Source organism: Gracilinanus agilis, chromosome 5 (assembly GCF_016433145.1).
Source record: "Gracilinanus agilis isolate LMUSP501 chromosome 5, AgileGrace, whole genome shotgun sequence".
In the NCBI taxonomy this organism is placed as follows: Eukaryota; Metazoa; Chordata; class Mammalia; order Didelphimorphia; family Didelphidae; genus Gracilinanus; species Gracilinanus agilis.
Window position 1 is genome coordinate 130,889,349 of NC_058134.1, and position 21,370 is coordinate 130,910,718.

Sequence of the window (21,370 nt, forward strand, 5' to 3'; positions counted from 1 at the left end):
ACTTAAAAGTTAAGTTTGCTCTTTCATATGGAGCAGTTTGACAATCAAATGGAAAGAAAAAGTATTTTGAATAAAGAAAAAGAGGCAAGCCAACTCTTAAATAAGGCAATATATTTGTAATATATTATTTCTTTCATGAACAATGTGATGTCTAAAAGTATACGAAAAAAAAGGGCAAAAATAGTGACTCCTCTCAAGGAGCTCACAGTCTAATAGAAGATGCAATGTTCAAACAATTATGTCCAAACAATCTATGTGCAAGATAAACTTGAGATGATCTCATCAGAGGAATGACATTAGCATTAAGGGCATTTCAAGAAATGCTTCTGGCAAAAAGAAGAATTTTATTTGAGACCTGAAGGAAGCCAGGAGGTTGAAGATGAAGAGAGTTCCAAGCGTAAAGGACATCCAGTGAAAATGCAACTAGGAGATGGAATGTCTTGTGTGAAGAGCAGCAAGGAGGTCGATGTCACTGTGTACCAGATTTGAGTAAAGGAAGAAAGGTATAAGAAAAATGCAAAGGCAGGAAGGGGCCTAGTTATTGAAGGGATATTGAAGACAGAAAGTTCAAAATTTGATCTTGGAGGTAAAAGAGAATAGATAAATAACTTTAGTGTAGAGAGCTTGTGAGTCCTGATATGTAAGGAAAGAACCTTGACCTGTAGCAAGAGGGATTCCATGTGTAATGAGAGAAAAGGGCTTTTGTGGCCAAAGAGAGGCAAGAGAGAAACATCTTTAACCTCTTCTTGATCAACCCTTCACCTAGGGAAACTTTAATTTCTGCCAGGAGAGGAAGTAGGAAAAAGTAGAAAAAAAGCTACAACTCTGCTATCCTCAGAAAGAGGGTGTATTAGACTAGAAATGTATCTGTTCCTTTAAATATTGTTAGTCTAAGGGATAAAATCAAGATCAATATAACTTCTTTTTGCTTTTTCATTTTAGGGAAAGGGGGAACCCCAAGATCTATATCTAAGACTTGACCCCTTTCTACCAAATACAGTTCTACAATGAACACATAGCAAATAGTAAAGAAACCCATTTATTCAAATCAACCAAATAGAAATCAAAGAAGGTACACTTGGGAGACTATATACCATACAGTACCAAGTGAATGAGCACTCCCATTGAGAGTGAAAAAATGTAGCTCATCAAAGAGAGAATATTCTGAATCTCACCCAAGGGGAAAATCCTTCCTTCCGGCTCTAATCTAGCAGGCTGGGAACCAAGACTTGATGGAGACTGCTTGCTCCTCTCATGCCTTCCCAGGGCGTGTCCTTTGAGCTATCTGAAGTGAGGCTGACCTCTTCCATCTTCTCTCTCAAAGCTGAAAGCCAGAAGAACCTTGAGTAAGACACGGAGAGGAATGATGATTGAAAAGTCTGGAAGGGATCTTGTGAAGGCAGGTTCTTTCTCACCACTCAACAACTCCCCTCTGCTTCTCATGTGGGGCAGGGCATACATCTGTACCAGTAAGGAAAGAATCTCATACCAGTGGACTTTGGGACAGGGATTCCATTAGTAAATTAAAAATTGTTAAGGAAGGTGAGCAAAGAAAGTTTTCAGATGGGACGTGAATAGTTTTCAACAGAAAATTAACTGTGGCAGAGATATAAAGGCTGAAATCTTGTGATATAGAGTCTAGTTTTATTTTATGTAAACAGTTTTGTTGTTTAAAGAAGCTGAGATCTTTTATTAATTAAAAACTGAAAAATGTGAATATGAGAAAAATTACTTTTTGAAAATACAGAATATGAAGGGAGATTGTTTTGAGAGCTGATCAATGGTTGTAGCCTCAGAGAGCTACAACAATGGTCTCTCACCTTATTTCCATATAACTTTTAAGGCTTGGTGGTAATATTCAAGAAGTAAAACAATTAAAAAAAGCCATCTGTTTGGAACCCGAGAGATGAATAAATGAGGACTGTTCATAAAGGAAAGTTTGGTGAGTTTCCGCATTATAAGCATACCTCATTTTATTGGGCTTTGCTTTGTTGAATTTCTCAGAGCCCATTTTTATTTTTTTATACAAATTGAAGGTTTGTGACAACTGTGCATTGAGCAAGCCTATCAACTCCCTTTTTCCAACAGTATGTATTTACATCATGTCCCTGTATCGCATTTTGGTAATATTTGCAGTCTTTCAGAATTGTTAATTATTATGTTATCTTTTATGGGGATCTTCAATCTGTGATCTTTGATATGGCTATTGTAATTTATTTTGGGGCAGCATACTCACATTTAAGATGGCAAACAATCTTTAAATATTGTGTATTTTCTTACTGCTCCGGCCGACCTCTCTCCCTCTCTTCTGGTCTTTCTATTCCCGGAGACATAACAAATATTTATAAATATTACAAACAATTAGTTGATATAATTGCTGCAGGGTTTGAGAGAATTGACTCCAATTTTGAAAGTTCTGTGAGAAAAATGTGGCCAAACAGCATCACATGCTAGAAATAATTCTTTCTGGAAAGGAAGAATCAACCAATGTGGCAAACTTCAATGTTGTCTTTTTTAAAGAAATTCACAAGGCCACCCCAACCTTCAGCAACCACCACCCAGAGCAGTCAGCAGCCACCCAGCATTGAAGCAAAAAGATTGCAACTTGCTGAAGGCTCAGTTGAGGGCTAACAGGTTTTAGCAATAAAATATTTTTAAACAAAAGTATGTACATTGAGGTTTTTTAGATATAATAATATTGCACACTTAATAGACAACTGTGTAGTATAAACATGACTTTTATATGCACTGGGAAAACAAAGAATATATATTAACAATTTATTGAAGTGTTCTACAGTATCTCTGAGGTATGCCAATTTAAGTGAACAATGAGTCATACTAGTGCCATTAGGCTCTGGTTTAAGCCATCAAGAAGTGGGGTGGCTGAGGCCGAGTAAGGATCAGATTGAAGACCATGTCAGAAGAAGAAAGATTAAGTGGGAGATTGAAGAGTAGCTTTTTAGAATTTGTTTTTAAAAGATTTTTTAAAAACAGCTGAAACTCTGCTGAGGTGATTTTGGCTGCTAGTTCCTCATTGGCTGAATGACTAAAGCTCATTGAAAGATAGCCTCTCAGTTCCAGTGCCACCAGAGCTTAAAAGAGATGAAAACTTTCAGAAATATCTGCCTTTTTGCTGTCCTTTCCAGTTGAGAGAGAAAGGCAGGGAAAAAATGTTTTGTTTTGTTTTGTTTTGTTTTAACTTTGTTGTATAGAAAGAAGATGCTGAGATCTAATTGTACAGTGAAAAATACTGATGAGAGAAGAACAGATTGGACAGATTTGCCTTGACCATTGCCACTTTTACCTATATTTCTCTAGACTGTCTTTGCTGCACTCTATTTGGGCTTTACAGTAAATAGCTGGTTTGAGCTGGACTTTATTGCCTAGAAAGAGCCATTTTGATGAGTTTTGCAGTCACTTGACTATTCAAAAGGAACTGCTACCTAATTCAGAGATAGCCATTCTTTTCAGTGTTTTTTAAGTGATTGTAAGTTGAAAGATCTTATAAATGCTTCATCAGTTTAAAAATAGAAGGAAAATAAAATTGCTTGCCAGGAGGGCATTTAGGAAGACCAGCATGCAAGCAGTTATCAGAGAATCAGCTTTCTGTGTATGGTGCCAATGTTCCTGAATGGAGTGATGACATCAGGGCTACAGTCCTAGATTAGGAGTTACTCTTTCTTTAATATTTGGGACTTACTCCCCCATGTGCTTCCTTGTCAGGTTTCAGTGTATTCTTAGTCTCTTCCACAGATACTGAAATCCAGATTTATGTGTCAGTTGTGATTTTTTTAAAGTATTCCTATTCTTATTTTAATATATGAGTATTTGTGGTGTTATTTTTGTTTCTTTTTTGTCTTATTGCTAAGTAAATGGTTATGTTTAAGACCTAAAAGTACCGTCATGAGTGTTTTGTTTGTGTGAATGATAGTACACTGGTTGGGGCTTAAGAGCTCAAGTAGTAGATAAGGAGAGTATACCTACCTACAACTGAGTTACCTCTGGGACCCTGAGGGAAATTAAGTATTATCACATGGTGGTAGTCCTTTTCTGGGAACCCAAACCTGCTCTTGTGAAGACAGACTGAAGTGATTAAACTAGACCAGGAATCGAGTAGCTTTCTACCCACTTTGCGTGATAGGTGAGTGCTGCTATACAATGAGTATAGACATCCACCACACAGGTAAAACCCATATATTATTTTATGTGATCATCATAATGATCTTCTTATTATCCCCATTTTATAGATAAGAAAAATGAGGCTGAAGGGTAAAGTGACTTGACTCGGATCACAAATGTATAAGCATATCATTATTCACAGGATTCACACTCAGATTTTCACATTCAGGTCTTCTTGACTCCAAGGCTTGTGCTCTATCTATTGTGCATGTTGCAGTAAGTGTGAGTACCTTTGCTAAGTATTGAATATATGTATGTAGATATAACATAGAACTTAGTCCTGAAGCCAGAGCCAAGAGACAAAGTATAGGTTTGAGGGACACTCACGTAGATTCCTCTCTTTCACCAATTAAGCCATAATCTGTACTCAAGAATGGGGTGAGGGGTGGGGGAGATCTAGGTGACCTTCCAGAATTATTCATTCCCAACATAAAATATATTACAAAGAATAAAACCGATGAATCTCCCACTTTAGATGAATTCACCCCTTGCAGTTTCAGTGTGATGGCTCAGGGGATAGAGAAACAGCTACAAGTAAAGGAACAAATGCAGGAATGAGGATCCACTTCTTAAAATGTGTGGCTTTCAAAAAGGCTAGTAAACCTTAGCTAGTGAACCTTTTTAAGTGCAGAGCAGTGGTTAAAAATCTTTACCACTTGTTGAAAAATTTCACATACTTGCTTCTTTAATCAGACTCTAAAATTTCCATAATTTGTAGACAAACCATTACATTTTTTCTTTTGTTGGAGTTTATTTAACCACTATTACTTCCATTCCCTGATAATTGTACCTAAAGAAATTGGAAGATTGCATCCCACTGTTACCACGGAAACACCACCGGTGTCTTCAGTTACAGTGTCCTTTATTGGTGGTTAGTCCATGGGTTAATCAGCATAGTTTTTGACAGATTTGTGAGTCATTGTTCCAGATTGTATCTGTGAATTGTTTTTATTTTCTTCTTAACATTTCTGAGAAATTTCTAAAGTGAATTTCATATTTTTATCAATTAACCAATGAAAAATTTTGTTCATAAACCTTCATTTAAAATTCATTCACTTTTGAAAAATAAAAGTCACAATGTGTTTATTTAAACTCACACACAAGAATCAGAATCATGGGGTGGCAAAGTTGTTTTCTATATAACTCACCAAACTAACAGATCCTAAAGAAAGAGATGTGTTGCCAAGTCTTTAGCAACTGAAGGTTAGACCAAAAGGAGAGAAGGAGCCTCTATGCCTAAAGAAATAGTTGGTCTGGACATAAAGCTAGTTTGATCCTTATGCCTTGCAAGCCAAGGAAGCCCAAACTTGGTTATCTGTGCAGGAGACAGTATTTCACAGCAGTGGAAGGGAGAGGACCAAAGAATGAAGATAGAAACCAGAGAGAAAGGACAGAAGTCCAAAGTAGATAAGTAAACTGTAAACCTAATCCCATAGAGATTCAAAAGAGATTTATAGACATCAAGAAAAATGCTTTAAAATGTTTTTAAATGATTATATATTGTATTAATAATATGCTATGAAGAAAAGCAAGCTAAAAAAAATCCAGCGAAGAATTCTGAATATTCCCTAGAGAACACAGAACAACAGTAAGCAACTCAGAATGTTTCAAAAGAGAACTAAAAATATTTGAAGGTCATCTGAGCAACATTTTCTCTTATCCCCATGACCTTAAAAGCACCTCCAAAACAGAAGCTTTGTGCCAAAGATAAAGAAACTTCAGCTATTTCCACACTCTACCAGAATACAAATAATGTTTAAAAAATCCAGTATTTTTTAAAAAGTGAATGAATTTTAAATGAAAGTTTTTGAACAAAATTTTTCACAAGCTAATGTAAAAAGTAGCAAAACTCACTTCAGAAACTTCTCAGAAATATTAAGAAGAAATAATAAACTGATCCTGAGATCATTCTGGACCTCTCCCCAAATTCCCACTCTATTGGCAGCAAGGCTTCACTAGCAGATTCAGGGCCACCAGTAATGTAGAGACCCAACTCCAGGCTATGGAATTTTCCTCAGGCCTCAGCAATCAACTCTGCCATGTCTCTTCAGTAGCAAAAGTCTGTCAGAAGTGGCACCCCAGAAACACAGTATCAGTGCTAGGAAAAGCTGCCTCTGACCTGGCAGTGGCAAACCAGAGAACTAAGGAATGGAGGAGCAAGACAGGCTACCAGACAGGACACTATAGTGTTGGGAGAGCCATGTAATGCTCCCCCAAGCCTGAGGATAGAGTACAGCTTCTAATTTTGACCACCCAAAAGTCAATTGGAGTAGAGACCTAGAGAGATTAATTGCCTAGTCCAGAGGGAGACTGAGACCACAATCAGAGGGAAAGGTGTCAAAAGTAAATGATAAAAAAAAGGGGGGATCAGAGAAGACTGAAAGTACTAAAGATTCCAGGAAGAATAAAACCTCAAAGACCTTGAAAATAAACAGGCAAATCAATAGGAAAAACAGTAACAATAGAAGAAGATATGACCTCCAGATCTAGCAAATTAATTTAGGCAGCTATTAATAAATACTATAAAATGAAAGAAAATGATGTAACATTTGTGGAAAATATGGAACAACAGTATAATGTTCATGAGTGATTTAACAGAGAAATGAGAATTATGAATATGGAATTTATATCCTGCACATTAAAAATATTGAGCAGAATAGAAAAACTTGAACCTCACCAAAACAAACAAAAAAGAAAAACCTCACCAAAGAAACCAAAGAGAGAATTAGAATATAAATATACAGGATGGAAGGAAAAACAAGGGAAAAAAGAATAACATTAAAAGAAAATATACTCACTATGCAAGTGAAACATACTAAACCCTAAGACAAGATACACAGAGACAATATGTCTCCGAGAAAATAAGAGAAGAAATCTTTAACATCATAATAAAGGAAAAAATAGAAAATAAGTTCCCCAAAGTTCTGACCACAGAAAATGAAATTCCAGTTGAAAGAATTCACAGATTGTCTCTAGAAGAAAACCCAAAGCTGTAAAAGCCAAGACACATAGTTGTTAAATTTAACTGTTCAATTCAGAAACAATTTCTGCAATCCATCAGGAAAAAGACCTTCAAATGCAAAGAAAAGGTAATTCAAATAATGCAGTATTATTCCACCTCTACCAGAAAAAAAGAGGAGGGAATGAAATCATGTGGTCTGAAAAGCACTTTGGGGCTCAAAATGCAGCTCAGGGTAACCTGTTTTACAAATCTGAGCTTAATTATACAGGAGAAAAGGTGGACATTCCATAATAAAAAAATTGAAACATTTTTAGGAAAATAACCAAAACTAGGCAATAGGGACAACTGGATGGAGTTTGGGAGATTTGGTGCCTGAAAAGTCTAATTTTCCTGAGAGACAGGGGAGTTGGATCCCCTAATGGCAACTGATATCTGGAGAAATGAGATAGGAGAGACAACAGAAGGAGATTTCTAGACAAATGTAGAATTTTTTTTTTAAATTAGGTCAACAAGAGAGGGACTAGATCAGTGGAGGTGAGGTGGAGGGAGGTACCCTTTCCATGAGGTAGTGTCTTTTCTGACACCTTGCAAAAAGTCATTGTTCTTTGGAATAATATCCATTCTTAAAAATCAGAGAATTTAAAACTCAACAAAAGAGAGAAATTAAGCATGCGTGTGCAACAAGAATAACAAAAATCCAGTATTCAAATGACAAGAGAACTAACTAAAGGTGGAAAACCCAGTCCAATCTAGCTTTACCCAAATTGGGTGAGATTTGAGTGACTTTGGTGTTAGAATCCAACATATACGCAAAATCATTGCTGTCACAAGATGAAAAAAAAAAACTATAGCAAAAATTTTACTATCCCATCATAATCAACACACCATTTTATATGGGGGGAAACAATAAAATGTCCACATCTTTTGAGTCAGGGATCCCATTGCTAGGCATATACCCCACAGAGGTCAATGAAAGAAAAGGAAGTGTTTTTATATAGCAAAAAGTTCATAGCAATTCTTTTTTGCGGTAGCAAATGTAAGTGACTGTCCTGGCCTCTACTACCTGAAGGCAAATATTTTGCATTTCACCCCTTCCTCTGGATTCTCTAATGCCCTTAAGGAATTTAGGGTATCTAAACTCCATGTAGAAGGCTCTAACTCACAGCAGTTTCTCCCCCAATTTTAGAGACTGAACCCTTTGTTCCAGTTCCCTTTAGCCACTAACAGTCAGATTAGCTTTTATGAGGGAATATTTATTTCAAATTGTATAATAACAAATATACTAACTTACTTTCACAACATATGAAACTTAATCTCTTTTTTTTTATAATACCTTCATCTCTGGGGAAGGAAAAAGGATTAACTTGTTTCATAGTTTAGTTCAGTTCCTATAGAGCACCGTCCCAAGTTCCAAGTCTGAGGGAGCCTGGTTTCTGAGTCTTCTCTACCTGGCTTGTTGACTGCAAAATGGTTCCTTCCCCCTCACCATTGACCATTGTATGAATGAAATGTGATATTTACCTTCTGGAAAACAGTAAGAAAGAGTAAACAGGAGAGGTACACAGCCAGTCAGTGGAGGCTGCGTTCACCCAGGAGGTAGAGGAATCCAGCAATGCAGGGTACTAATTCCATATTGGGTAATCCAGGCATGTGCAAGGCAATCCCATTTGTACAAATAACTAGAAACCAAGTTAGGTGCCTGTGAATTGGAGAATTGCTAAATAAACTATAGTTCAGAAACATAGTGGGTTATTACTGGAATGTAACAACAATAAATATCAGAAATTTAGAGAAATATGAGACTAGTATATACGGATGCAGAATAAAGCCAAGAGAAAACTAGATGCAACCATGGTGTTTAATGTCAGATTCAGGCAACAGGAGTTAGTATTTTACTTAACTTTTGTACTTTTCTAAATGGCAATCACACTGTGAGAGGGATAAGAATTTACTGTAATATAAAAACCAAACTGGAAAAAAATCAGTGTACCTTGATTTGGGGATTTATCCCCCTATTATCCTAAAAATGCCATGATATTTTAACTAACTTTTATAGCTCCACAAAGGTAATCATTAGTAAGTGCTCAATAAATAGATGCATGTTAAATGTCAATATTTACTTTGTGTATGGTTTGTACTTACTTATCTAAATATACACGTGTTGTTTCTCCCATGGACCAAACTCCTTGAAGGCAGTCTTGAATCCAGTGGTTCACAGTTGAAACATAGCATATGCTAAATAAATTGTTTTTGAATGAATAAACAATGATTAAATATAAAGCTATGCCTCTACCTTGGATTTAGTTGTAGGCTAGGTAAAAAAAAAATGAGCAGAGAAATGTGTAAGATGATCCTTATCATCATGATACAGCCTATGGTCCATTTTGTATCCCCTATACGAGGGTTTTAATGGAGTTCACTTTTTGTTGGAGTTGGATCAGAGAATGTCATTCTTTTTTTTAACCCTTACCTTCCATCTTGGATTCAATACTGTGTATTGGCTCCAAGGCAGAAGAGTGGTAAGGGCTAGGCAATGGAGGTAAAGTGACTTGCCCAGGGTCACACAGCTAGGAAATGTCTGAGGACAGATTCGAACCTAGGAACCCCCATCTCTAGGTCTGGCTCTCAATCCACTGAGCCACCCAGCCACCCCAGGGGAATTTCATTGTTAAATATTGCCTCTGTACAAATGTCTGCTCTTAAGGAAAATTTAAAAATCAAAGAAGTCATTTTGTTAGTGAATATTGGAACCTAGCTGACAGTAGGAACATATAAGAATGTATATAAGCAGAATAAAATTCAGCATTAAATAAACTACATAAAACCAAGAGTATTAGGAATATGATTGTAGGGCAACTCTTACACTGGGAAGTATGCTAGATATGAAGCTAGAAGAACTAGTTTTTGAGACATGGCTATTCTACTTCCTAACTGTATGACCTTACATGAGCCACAATTTTTCTAAATTTCATTTTCCTCATCTGAAAAATTGAAATAATAATGTCTGCTCTGAGGAACAGACATTATTATTTCAATTTTTCAGATGTGTTTCCATAAACCAATTATTCATTGGTTTATGAGAATCAGATTAGGAAATATCCATCTATGACCTATAAAGAACTTTATAAAGAAAGAATATTATAATACTACTTGTTTGTAAACCACAGATCACATTTAGCCTGATAAAAAATAGAATTTCTTTGTCTCTAAAGCATTTTAAGTATCTGAGAAATCCATAGAACTCACTTCTCTTCCATGTTCATTTAGTTTTCAAGGGAATGCCATTGCTAGTTAGGCTTTTTTGGTTTTGTTTTAGTCAGGCTTACATTTGTTTTTATTTGGCAACTTTTTTCAGTATTATTTTTAATTCTTTGGTAAAGCCTTCTCCTTGGCATGATAGTGACTCTGGGTGACAGGCAGTGCTAGTTCAGAACCAATTTTCTTAGGTCCCATCAAACTGGAAAAGCTTGAAATGCAGACCTAGAAATGAACTCTATCCAAGCAGGAGCCTAGCATGGTGCAAAAAGATTCATCACTAGAAGCTGGCTCCCAGTTAATGATAGTGGGTTTTTCCCCCTAGATTACCAATCTTGACAAACTGTTGAGATGACATGGAGAAACTGCAGTCTATGTTGGCAGAGAAATTATCCAGTCAGACCAAACCATTAATCCTTTAAAGTATTAAAGTGCTCTCCTGCTTTTTTTTTTTCAGGAAAAAATGATCATTTCTTTTTTCTTGTTAATCTTAGATATGGTACATTTTAAATGCACATTTAAAAATTCATAAAACAAAAATTTTGATATGACTATCTCTAATTCTGCAGTACAAATCAATATAAAATAAGATTTTATAAAAAGAAATTGATTCTAGCTACCTTTTTTCCCCATCGAAAGAATATGTCTATATTTTGTTCAACAAAATATTTTCCTTTACATTACTAAAAGTAAGTTATAAAGTCTTTCTCCCCAAGAAAGATAATTACACATGGTAATCTTAAGAGAGATAAAATATTTTTTCCTTAAAAATCTTTATCTTTAAAGGACATGATGATTGTATTCAGCACATGCTTCAGGGGAAATTTGTTTAATTTCACAAAGAAACAAAATAGAAAAGATATATTTTTCCTCACTAAGGTAAATTGTATTAAGAAATATAAAAGATACATATAGAATTTCTTTAAAGTATAAAATAAGGTTGTGTTGTAGTTCAGATTTAGTAAAATAATTCCGTACATCTCGCTGTACAATCTGTTTTCACAACACTGTCACATACTTTATTTCATCTTGACATAAATATTCCAAGTCAAAAGTTATATATTGTACATTTTCTCCTATGTTTATGTATTTTAAATGGATATCAAACCATCATGAATGACAAATGATGGCAGGTTGTTTCATATATCACTCTAATAGAAACAAACTACCCCTATGTTGCTCCACCTAATGTTAATATCTTAAAAGCTTGTTCCTTATTATTATTCAGTATAGTACTAAGAAATACATATGATAGTTTTCCTGGGTGATAGCCCCATACCTTTAAGCCATCACTGAACTGTCATATTGCCTCTTTGTTACATCCACCTTGGTGATATCTGTCACCCTGGATGTGATTCTTGCTTTGACAGTGCAAAGCGAAGTGATATGAATTTGTATTTGTATCTTTTCAAGATGCAGCAGTGTAGATCCTTCAGCTTGAATTAAATAGTTCTCCCATCCACAAATACAGCTGAAAGTTGAACTTGACATGGATCAATATGATCTGGGGCTAAATTTCTAAATGTGACTGATTATGTTAGCATCATGCCCACAGATCAATATTGAGTTTTGTTATGAACCTGACTCTATAATTGAGTTTAATCAATAAACTTTTGTCTCCTTTTCTTTAGAAATTTTTGGTTTATGCTATTGCCTATTTTCAAAATTGCATCTAGAACACATTTAGCACTGTACTTTTCTTGGAACAAACATAAAAAGGCCTTTATGTGAATTTAAAGGAACAAAAGAGTTTGAACATTACCATTGTAAGAAGAAGTCCATTTTTATGTTGATAACTGATTGTGTGCCCCAATGTGGACCATGGTGTCTAACAGAGTAAATGTGCTAATATACAACCAATGGTCTTGGACATCATATGGCTTTTTCTGTCTATACTTAGTAGATAACTCACATTGAAGACTTTGACAAAACATACCATTAACAAAAGCAATCATAAAAGCTTGTCTTTTGATAAACCCGCAGGGTCTAGAGGCGTTGAAAGATGCAATCTGTAAAGAACAATAAATTTGGACCTTTGATTGAAGTGCCATTTGGGAAGCTGTGCTTTGTCTACATATTTGCACAAAAATGCTGCTCCCTTGTTCAAGACTTTTTGCTTGAAGCTTGAGAGCAATCATTGCCATTTCTGCATTAAGATTTGTCCCATTAAAAGCGCCATCAAAAAGAAGGTTGGAAATGATCCAGCTAAGCCTTGTGTGTTCATTTCTGCCCCAGTTTGCCATTTGGAAAGTAGGCTTCTAGCCATGATTGCTGTTTTTTTAAATGTATTATTATGAGTGGTCCTCAGATATCTTGTCATATTCTTTAGCAGAAGCCAAAGCCAAATCCATTAATTCTTTCTAAAATAGGGGGTTTTGGGGGTGGGAATAGTGTTCTCAACATTGGAAGTAGCTTCTTATAAAAATGAGCTTCCTAATTCCAAATACTTGGCATTTATCCATTAGAGTTATTTAGGGATTTGGGGAGAAATAAAAAAAAAAGATGAATAATTATATTTTCTTACAATCTTTTGATTAACCATTTTGAATGAGAAGTTTTCAAAGAAGAAAAAAGTAGTAGAAACAAGGTGATTATAATTTGTTATTCTTCTGCATTGTTGATAGATGCAGCACTCCTCATTAGTCTTTTCTACTTATACTATAACTATTACATGCTCTGTTACCCATTTAACAATTTGTATATATATATATATATATACATATATATGTATTTATGTATATATATACACACATATACATGTGTGTTTTTCCAAATTTACAGATGCAGATCGTTCTCAGAAACATGGTATGGATGAATTTATTTCTGCTAATCCCTGCAAGTTTGACCATGCCTCCCTCTTTAGATTACTTCAGAGGCAGACTTTGGATCATAGACTGAACGATTCCTACTCTTGTTTGGTGAGTACAGATTTGTCTACTTAGTTTCTGTATAGGTTGGAATAAAAAAAATGAAAAAGTGAGAAGTAGTTTTTATGAAGTGGTCTTTTATTCCCAACTCATTTTATAACTGTGCTTGAAGATGGGATAAAGGATTCCAATCGATTGGCTTCCAATTTGAAAATTATACACTTGAAGACTACCGCTGTGCCACTCAATAGTGAAGAGAATAGACACAGACGGACTCTGCTCTGTAGTTTATCAGCTCCTCTAGAGAGGTCTGAATAAAAACAGACGGCTTTAATAAAGAAAGAAACCTCGGTGGTAGGATTTACTAACACCTGTACAGGCATTTTAAGGTACAACTTCAACTCAACAGACGTTAGACATTTTGCCATATATCTTGTAATTCCCCCTATTGTTTCATGTGGGAAGGGAATGAAGGCAATGAAACAAATAGTCCCAAGAAGAAAAGATAAAAGGTAGATAGATTACTGCTCTTATGTTCAGTCCAGTCAAGAAGTCAAGATTAATTTCATTTGCAGGTATCATTCATGAGCTTTTAGAGAAAGCCACTTGAATTACCTTTTTAAAGAATTATTTAAAATAAGACTAATTTGTCATCTAAAATGTGTTGTTTTTAAAAACCAGAAAAACTGGAATAAGAAGGATTATTTTAGATGAAATCAAGTTTTTTTTTCACATTTGAAAACTGCTTGATCATTTATTGTTGGCATTGTTTTATATTTCTTGGATAATTGAAGAACCTTTGCAAACAGATGAGCTATATTTGTTCTCTGGTATTTGAGTCTCTTATTGTTGCCAAAGTGGATATTTATTATCTTGTCAGCTCTTACCAAAATTAGAGGGAGAATTCTTCAAAACAACTAATATTTCTGAATGATTTAGGTATTACTTCATTTCAAATTAAAGTAATAGCATATTTCTTTTAAATTTTTGTAGTAGTTTGGAGCATCTGTTCAGATAGTGACTTCAATATAAAAAAAGTTTTCATTTTTTTCTTCCCTAAATATTTTTTAATTGAAATTAGATTGTATATCCCAGAATCATTCTAGAGATAGATCTGTATAAAGTAATTTCCTTGAAGGAGAACTGAGAAGCTTTTGTTAGTGACCCAGAGGTTCAGATGTTTATTTCACATAGCCATATTTTAGAACATTTAGGACACATCTACATACCAGAAGGGGTTTTTAAATACTCTGTTTGAACTAAACTTCTTTTTTGGTGGGGCAGGGGGACCCTGCATGGTAAAATGTCGTGATCAATGAGACAACAGTTTAGATGGATGATCAAAATGCTTCACTCAAATAATCACATTAGCTTCACTAAGGAATCCTTTTGGTTTTGTCAGCTACAACTTCCACGTTCACTTATTAGAGCCAAAACATTCAATCTCTACATATGTTAATTATAACAACCCATTCCTCATCTGAGGGTATGAGGGGAGAAGGGAGGAGGAACAGCCCCATCCAGAGAGTTCAGAAACAAAATAACCCTCACCGTCACAATTTAGAGACTACTCAGACCTTTCAAAGAGGATTTATAATAAGTTATAAATATATATATATATAATATATAATAAAACCTATAATAAGTTATGTAATATACATATATAAGTTATCTCATATCTACTTAAACCTGTTAAATGAACAAATTAATGGAAGGACAAGTGTTCAAAGCAGTGGGACAAACTTGGCAGAGTAATACCAATTTTAGACTTAGAAAATGACTTGTGTTTCCTTTCTAGTCTGACATTCTATATGTTCATTATTTATTCATCCCTAATTCCAATTTTTTTGCCATAATTTGAGACTTACAATTGAAATGTGCTCACATGCCCAGCTTTACCCGTAGTCAGATATGCCAGGAGCTTTCCTCCTGATAGGAAATTTGAGTTTCATCTCATTAAAAAATACATGCAAATACTATCTACTAAATACCACTAAAAGCCATAATCTGCTTCCAGATATTACAAGTTAAAAGAAAAAAAAGAAGAATCTTAATGAGCTATTTCTTCTAGATTGGCTGCCTAATTTCCTCTAGACTCAGTCCAATCTCTTTTAAGATTTGGCTAGGTAGGTTGGTGATAATTTACATAGCTATTTAAATACTTTGTGTGTGTGTGTGTGTGTGTGTGTGTGTGTTGTGTGTGTATAGCCACATAAGATCAATAAATAATAACACATGTATAGGGTTTTTTTTTTGGCATAATGGCAACTTTTCTGCATGTTCAATGAGATAAGATAGATATAATGTCCACAATATAGTTAGTGAGGAAAAAAATAGAAAGAAAGCAGGGGAGCAGTGCCAAAGGACCTAATCTTGGATCTGTATTCTGCCACTTTGTGTGTGACAAGTCATTTCACTTTATTGGTTCTCCATTATTTCATTTGTAAAATGAGAGAGTTGGACTAGTTGATTTCTGCAGGCCCCTTCTAGTTCTAAATCTCTGATCTTAAAGGTTTTATATCATTCCAGAGAATGACACTGGCCTCCTTGCTGTTCATCATACAAGACTCTCCATCTCTCAAGCTCTGTATTTTCACTGGCTGGCCCCCCCATACCTGGAATGCTCTCCTTTGTCATGTCTGCCTCCTATTTCCTTGGCTTCCTTCAGGTTTCATTTAAAATGTTATCTTTTTTGCAAGATGCCTTGCCAGGGCTCCCTTCATGCTAGTGGCTTAGCTCTGAGACTACCTCCAGTTTTCTGTTTGTAAGGTTATATGTACATTTTTTTTTTTGCATTAGACTATGAGCTCTTGAAAGGCTGGAATTGTTTTTGCCTTCTTTGTATCCAGAGTACCTATCACAGTCTCTAGAACAGAGCAAATGCTTGATAAATGATTGCTGACAGCCTGAAAGTGAGGCTTTAATCTAAAGAGGGAAGGAGCAAAGCAGAGAAACTTACCTGTGTTGTGCAACACTATGGGGTGGGAAGAAATAAAGAATTAATGGATAAATACCAAAGCCTCTAAATTAGATACTTAAACTATTTGTAACTTTATGGCCAGGCCATTCTTTTCCCCCCAAATTGCCCTGTTAACAGCAATAGTTGATTTCCTTCCTTTAAATTTTTGAAATGTGAATTTCTTTGCCTCAATATTTCTTTACCACCCTGAATGAATGCACTGGCTTTTAAAAAATTATATGAAGTCTTTAAAACTCAAGCATATTAATTTGTTATGCCTACTTGATAAAGCTGCTGTCCCCTTTCAATTTGCTATTATGTCATTTTCCTAGGAAATCACTCCTCTCTCTTTAAATAGCTAAACCCTCAAATACGTAGAAAATGCCTAAGCTATTAGAATGTTCACATATTAAAGGTCTTTAGCATATTGACTAACTGCATATTAAAATTTAGAAGTGAAAGTGAACTAATTTTTAAAGGAAAGGAACAAAGCTCCCAAAGCCCCATATACCCTTGGAAACAGCCAGAAGGAGCCACTGAATAAATTGACTAGCACTGGGGAAACTCACTTTCCTTTGGAGTAAAAAAAAAGAGAGAATTAGCAATGCATAGGTCAGCCAAATCTTCTGGATCCTGATTCTCAACCAAAAAAATCTCAGGAGTTATTTGTTCCATTCTCTTCTTTAGTCTAACATGGAATCCCCTGGATCACCTCCTTAACTCTTCCCTTTGAGATGACTTCCAAGGGTCCCTCATCCCTTCCAAGGACAGGGATGCACCACTGTTGGTAGTCTTCCCTTCTCATATACCCCACTGCCAGGTCAAGTTCAAGGCCAACAAAGTTTGGTGAAAGTCAGGAAAAGAAATACCTGCCATTAGAAAATTTCCCATCTCATCTTCCCTGTCTCAAGGTCAGGTTTCTGTAGGCAAAGGCCAAAAGGTAACACTGCATATCCATGCATAGAAATAGTTTGTTAGGGGAGAAAAATGGGGTGGAGGTTGGCGTGGAGAAGGGAAGGAGGAAGAGAGGGGAAAGATGCTATTCACTCTAATGTGAGTTTCAGTATAAGGAGATACTTTTGAACCATAATTCAAGTAGGTTTACCTGCTGAAGTATTAAAAGGACTATTTTTAATGAGGTAGAATTTTGGTTTTTATTATCTTTTTATTCCAATCAGACTACTTTATGGCATGAATATGAAGACAAGGTTAGACTGAGATGCCAACTGTAATTACAAAAGCAACCAAAGTAACTCATTTTCCTCATCCTTGTTTCTGTCTTTCTGTACTATTTTATTTTTTCTTCTGTCCCTTTTCTCCTTTCTTCTCATCTCATCCCTTGTTTCTATCTTCTTTCTCTTCTCTTTCCTCTAAAAGTTGCTCTGAGTTCCAAAATTCAGTGTTCTGCGTTGTTTCTTTTTCCTCCATCTTTTCTCTTTATCACCTCGATGTTCTTCGTTTTTATGTCAAGTCATTTGCCTTTTCAAAATCCTACTCTGCTTTTAACCAGGTTGTCATCATCTCTTGTCTAAAGAGTTGCACTGGCTTCATCACTGGTTTCATCCAAGCCTCAAATTTCTCCCAGTTACAATCCATCCTCCACTCAGCTGCCAAAGTGAACAGAGATCTCACGGTGCCACCCTCTTTAATCAAACCCAGCAGCTCTCTCTTATTTCTAGGTTGCATTTAAATACTTCTGCTCGGAGACAGTGTCATTATACATCACTCCCTTTCCCATACTCTCTGGTTTAGCCACACTTCTCTATTCCTCACAAATGGCATTCCATCTCCCATCTCTGCCTTTGCACTGACGAACCCCCATGCTTTGAAAGCACTTTCTCCTCCCTTCAGCCTTGCAGAATCCCTCACTTCCTTTAAGATGTAGCTCAAATGCCTTCTTCACTATAAAGGAATTTCTGATGCTTCCCACCCTGTGTATATACTTTTGTATTTACATGTTGTCTCTTCCCAGTATGGGTAAGTGGGTAAATGGTTTATGATAAATACTTTCTAATTTTGGAGGAATTATAAAACTAGAGAGTTTTTAAGAGAAATTAGAAAGAATGAAGGTGCAAGATTTTTGTACTGTTTTCTTAGGAATTAAAATTTTAATTTATACAACTGAGGAAGCTTCTTGAAATTCCTCTTTAATTCTATTCTGACTAGTCCTCCACTAGTATTCCAATTGTGTGTGTGTGTGTGTGTGTGTGTGTGTGTGTGTTTAGAATTATCTTTTTAAAATTTACTTGAAGGGATAGTGAAGGGACTCAATGGATGGAGAGCCAGGACTAGAGATGAAGGTCCTGGGTTCAAATTTGACCTCAGACACTTCCTAGCTGTGTGACCCTGGGCAAGTCACTTAAACCCCATTGCCAAACCCTTACCACTCTTCTGCCTTTATTAATTCTAAGAGAGAAGGTAAAGGTTTAAAAATATTTTACATAAGGAGATTCTTTTTTTAAAATGCATAATAATTTTGGTTTGAAACTAATAGTACAAAAGATTTAACTAATGCAGTCTGCTAATTCTAGGTCCTGGAAGAAAGCAATAACAAATCCAAAATGCCTTTTCATCATAATCAATAGAACTGCCATCAGGCCAGATATTTCCCAAGTTTATTGCAAAATTAAATCTCTGTGTTGAAAATGATCATCAAAACAGACCATCAACAAAATAAGTGCTACAAATCTCAGTCCAACTATCAAGAAAGCTAAATGAGAGTGCTGACAGGAAAATAGATGATAATTCTTTTTTTAATTTTTTCTCTTACAGGGTTGGTTTAGCCCTGGCCAAGTCTTTGTATTAGATGAGTACTGTGCTCGTTATGGAGTAAGAGGCTGTCATAGACATCTCTGCTACCTTACAGAATTGATGGAACATTCAGAAAGTGGTGCTGTCATTGACCCAACCCTGCTCCATTACAGCTTTGCCTTCTGCGCGTCTCACGTACATGGTAACAGGTATTGCAACTTGAAGGCATTCATTCAGTGAATGATATGAGTTCTTCCTCAGGAGGGAAAAAGGACTTTTCCATTGTCAGCTAGTGACATTTTAAGCAGAAAGTAATTCCTTTGGGAAGTTGCTCATTGATTTTTCTGACTTTAAGCAAGTTGTTTTGGGGTTGGTATGGGCTGTCTTTTGATTTAGAAAGTCATTTTTAAATTAAAGCAATTTGCATGTATATGTAGGGCGATTTATGTGCCTACTTGTATACATTACGTGATGTCAGCATATGTAAGCTCTTTGAGGGCAGACACTGTTTTTTGCTTTTTCTTTGTATCCTCACAGTCTACAGTAAACTCTTAGGAAACATTCGTGGTGCTTGTGTCTGTGTGTCTGTGTGTGTGTGTGTGTGTGTGTGTGTGTGTGTGTGTGTGTGTGTAAGTGTACTTGCTAATGTTTATAACTCTACCTTGGAGAACAATCTTACTGTTTGGAGGGAAGAGAAGCAGCATATAAGGAGCACAAGTAAGACCATCCTTCAAGCCATTGCCTTTGAAGGAACTTTATTCTCCTTTTTGTGTCTCCTTCCTCTGACTCAGAGTAGCATCATACTCAGCTGGTCTCAGAATGGAGTCATTTTTTTCCATCCTTTTTGCTAAGCATCAAAGAAGTATTCGAAGGCTATATTAATAAGATTTTTAAATAGGAAATTGAACAAGTGTAAAACCAGGAAATATACTCAATTCATTTTTTTCCCTCAACCTTTATGTCAATCAGTTGCCAATGCTCGACAGTCCTGTGTCAGGACTTGTCAGTCCTGTTCCCACAATCTCTCTCTACTTGCAATAATCCTCATTTTCTTTCATTATCGAAGTAGCTTTCCTGATGATCTCCCCGTCTCTAGTTTCTTCCCCCTCTTCTCCAGTGTCTATAACCAAAAAAGGAATCTTAAAACCCACTCGTTAGTCCATTCCACATCCACACTACCCCCATTTCACAGATGAGGAAACAGACGTTCTGAAAAGCTAAGAGATTTGGGTGCCCAGAGTCACATAGGAAGAAGCAATGAAGCCGGAATTAGAACCTAAGACCTCTGACTCTAGCACCAGTATGCCCTTTTCCACTCTGCAACACTGTGGTGTTGATTTTATTCATATGCTTGTATTTTTTATATATATGTAATCTATACATATCTGTGTATATGTGTATATTTTAAATCGGTTTTGTGAGACAATGAAAACAGAAGCATAGGAGATTCAGCCCACGAACAAAGTTAATTTAGAGGTAGCTTCATGAAACAAAGAGAAACACATACACATACACAAAGGTATTTTATTTGTGAGGGAAATGCAGCAACTCAATTTAGTCTGGAAATTAGAGAAAGACTGAAGTGAATGCTATTTCTTGCTTTGTCAACGTTCACTCAAAAATTCCATGCAGTTAAGGGCTTTATAAATTATATGAGAAATATAGATATTAGAGGGCTAGGCTGTAGCATGGCAATTAGAAAAGTAGCAGCCTAGATTTCAATGCTCAGCCATATAGGTCTTCTGCCTTTTACTAGCCTTTCTTATATGTAAGAGTATTCTTACCACATCCATCTCTGAAGCACCTAACATTCACATGGGCTTTCCATTACCCACGTTTAGTTACATCTGCCTTTCTGCATTGATGCCCATAGTTTGTTTTTTGTGATCTTTTTTTTTTTTGCATCTTTTAAGACACATTTTCAATGAAATCTTATTGACAATTGTTCAGACTTGTTATTTCACAAATTCAAAGGAAAGAAAGACTACCTTTTATTAACTTCAGCGAAGGACATCAGTGCTTCCTAGATGTGACAATTTTCAGGGAGCACATCCTTTTCCATAGTGGCAAGCACTCTATGTGTGTCCTTCTGTATAGACACATACTCTGAATAGCTTGCTGAGTGTTTTTTTGGAATAAAAGAAAAGAGTTAAACAGAAAAGGTTTGACTGGTACTAAGACATCAAGGAAGATAGAAAGAGAGAGAGACAGAGAGAGAGAGAGAGGAAGAGAGAGAGAGAAAGATAGAGAGAGAGGAAGAGAGAGAGAGAGAGAGAGACAGAGAGAGAGAGACAGAGAGAGAGGAAGAGAGAGAGAGACAGAGAGAGACAGAGAGAGAGAGACAGAGAGAGAGGAAGAGTGTGTGTGTGTGTGTGTGTGTGTGTGTGTGTGTGTGTG

General features: G+C 35.9%; 1 protein-coding gene across 15 annotated transcripts in view; it reads left to right on the plus strand.

Annotated features, from left to right (window-relative positions):
* Nucleotides 1–21,370, plus strand: part of CADPS2 (calcium dependent secretion activator 2) — a 694,484-nt gene that overhangs the window by 498,405 nt on the left and 174,709 nt on the right. For 9 of the 15 annotated variants that reach the window (XM_044678498.1, XM_044678502.1, XM_044678507.1 and 6 more), the window contains exons 12-14: nucleotides 797–805; nucleotides 13,178–13,314; nucleotides 18,995–19,182. In XM_044678498.1, the coding sequence (XP_044534433.1) occupies nucleotides 797–805; nucleotides 13,178–13,314; nucleotides 18,995–19,182 (334 nt within the window). Of the gene's footprint in view, nucleotides 1–796; nucleotides 806–13,177; nucleotides 13,315–18,993; nucleotides 19,183–21,370 lie in introns of all 15 variants that reach the window. The other 6 variants (XM_044678497.1, XM_044678500.1, XM_044678505.1 and 3 more) reach the window with 2 other exon arrangements.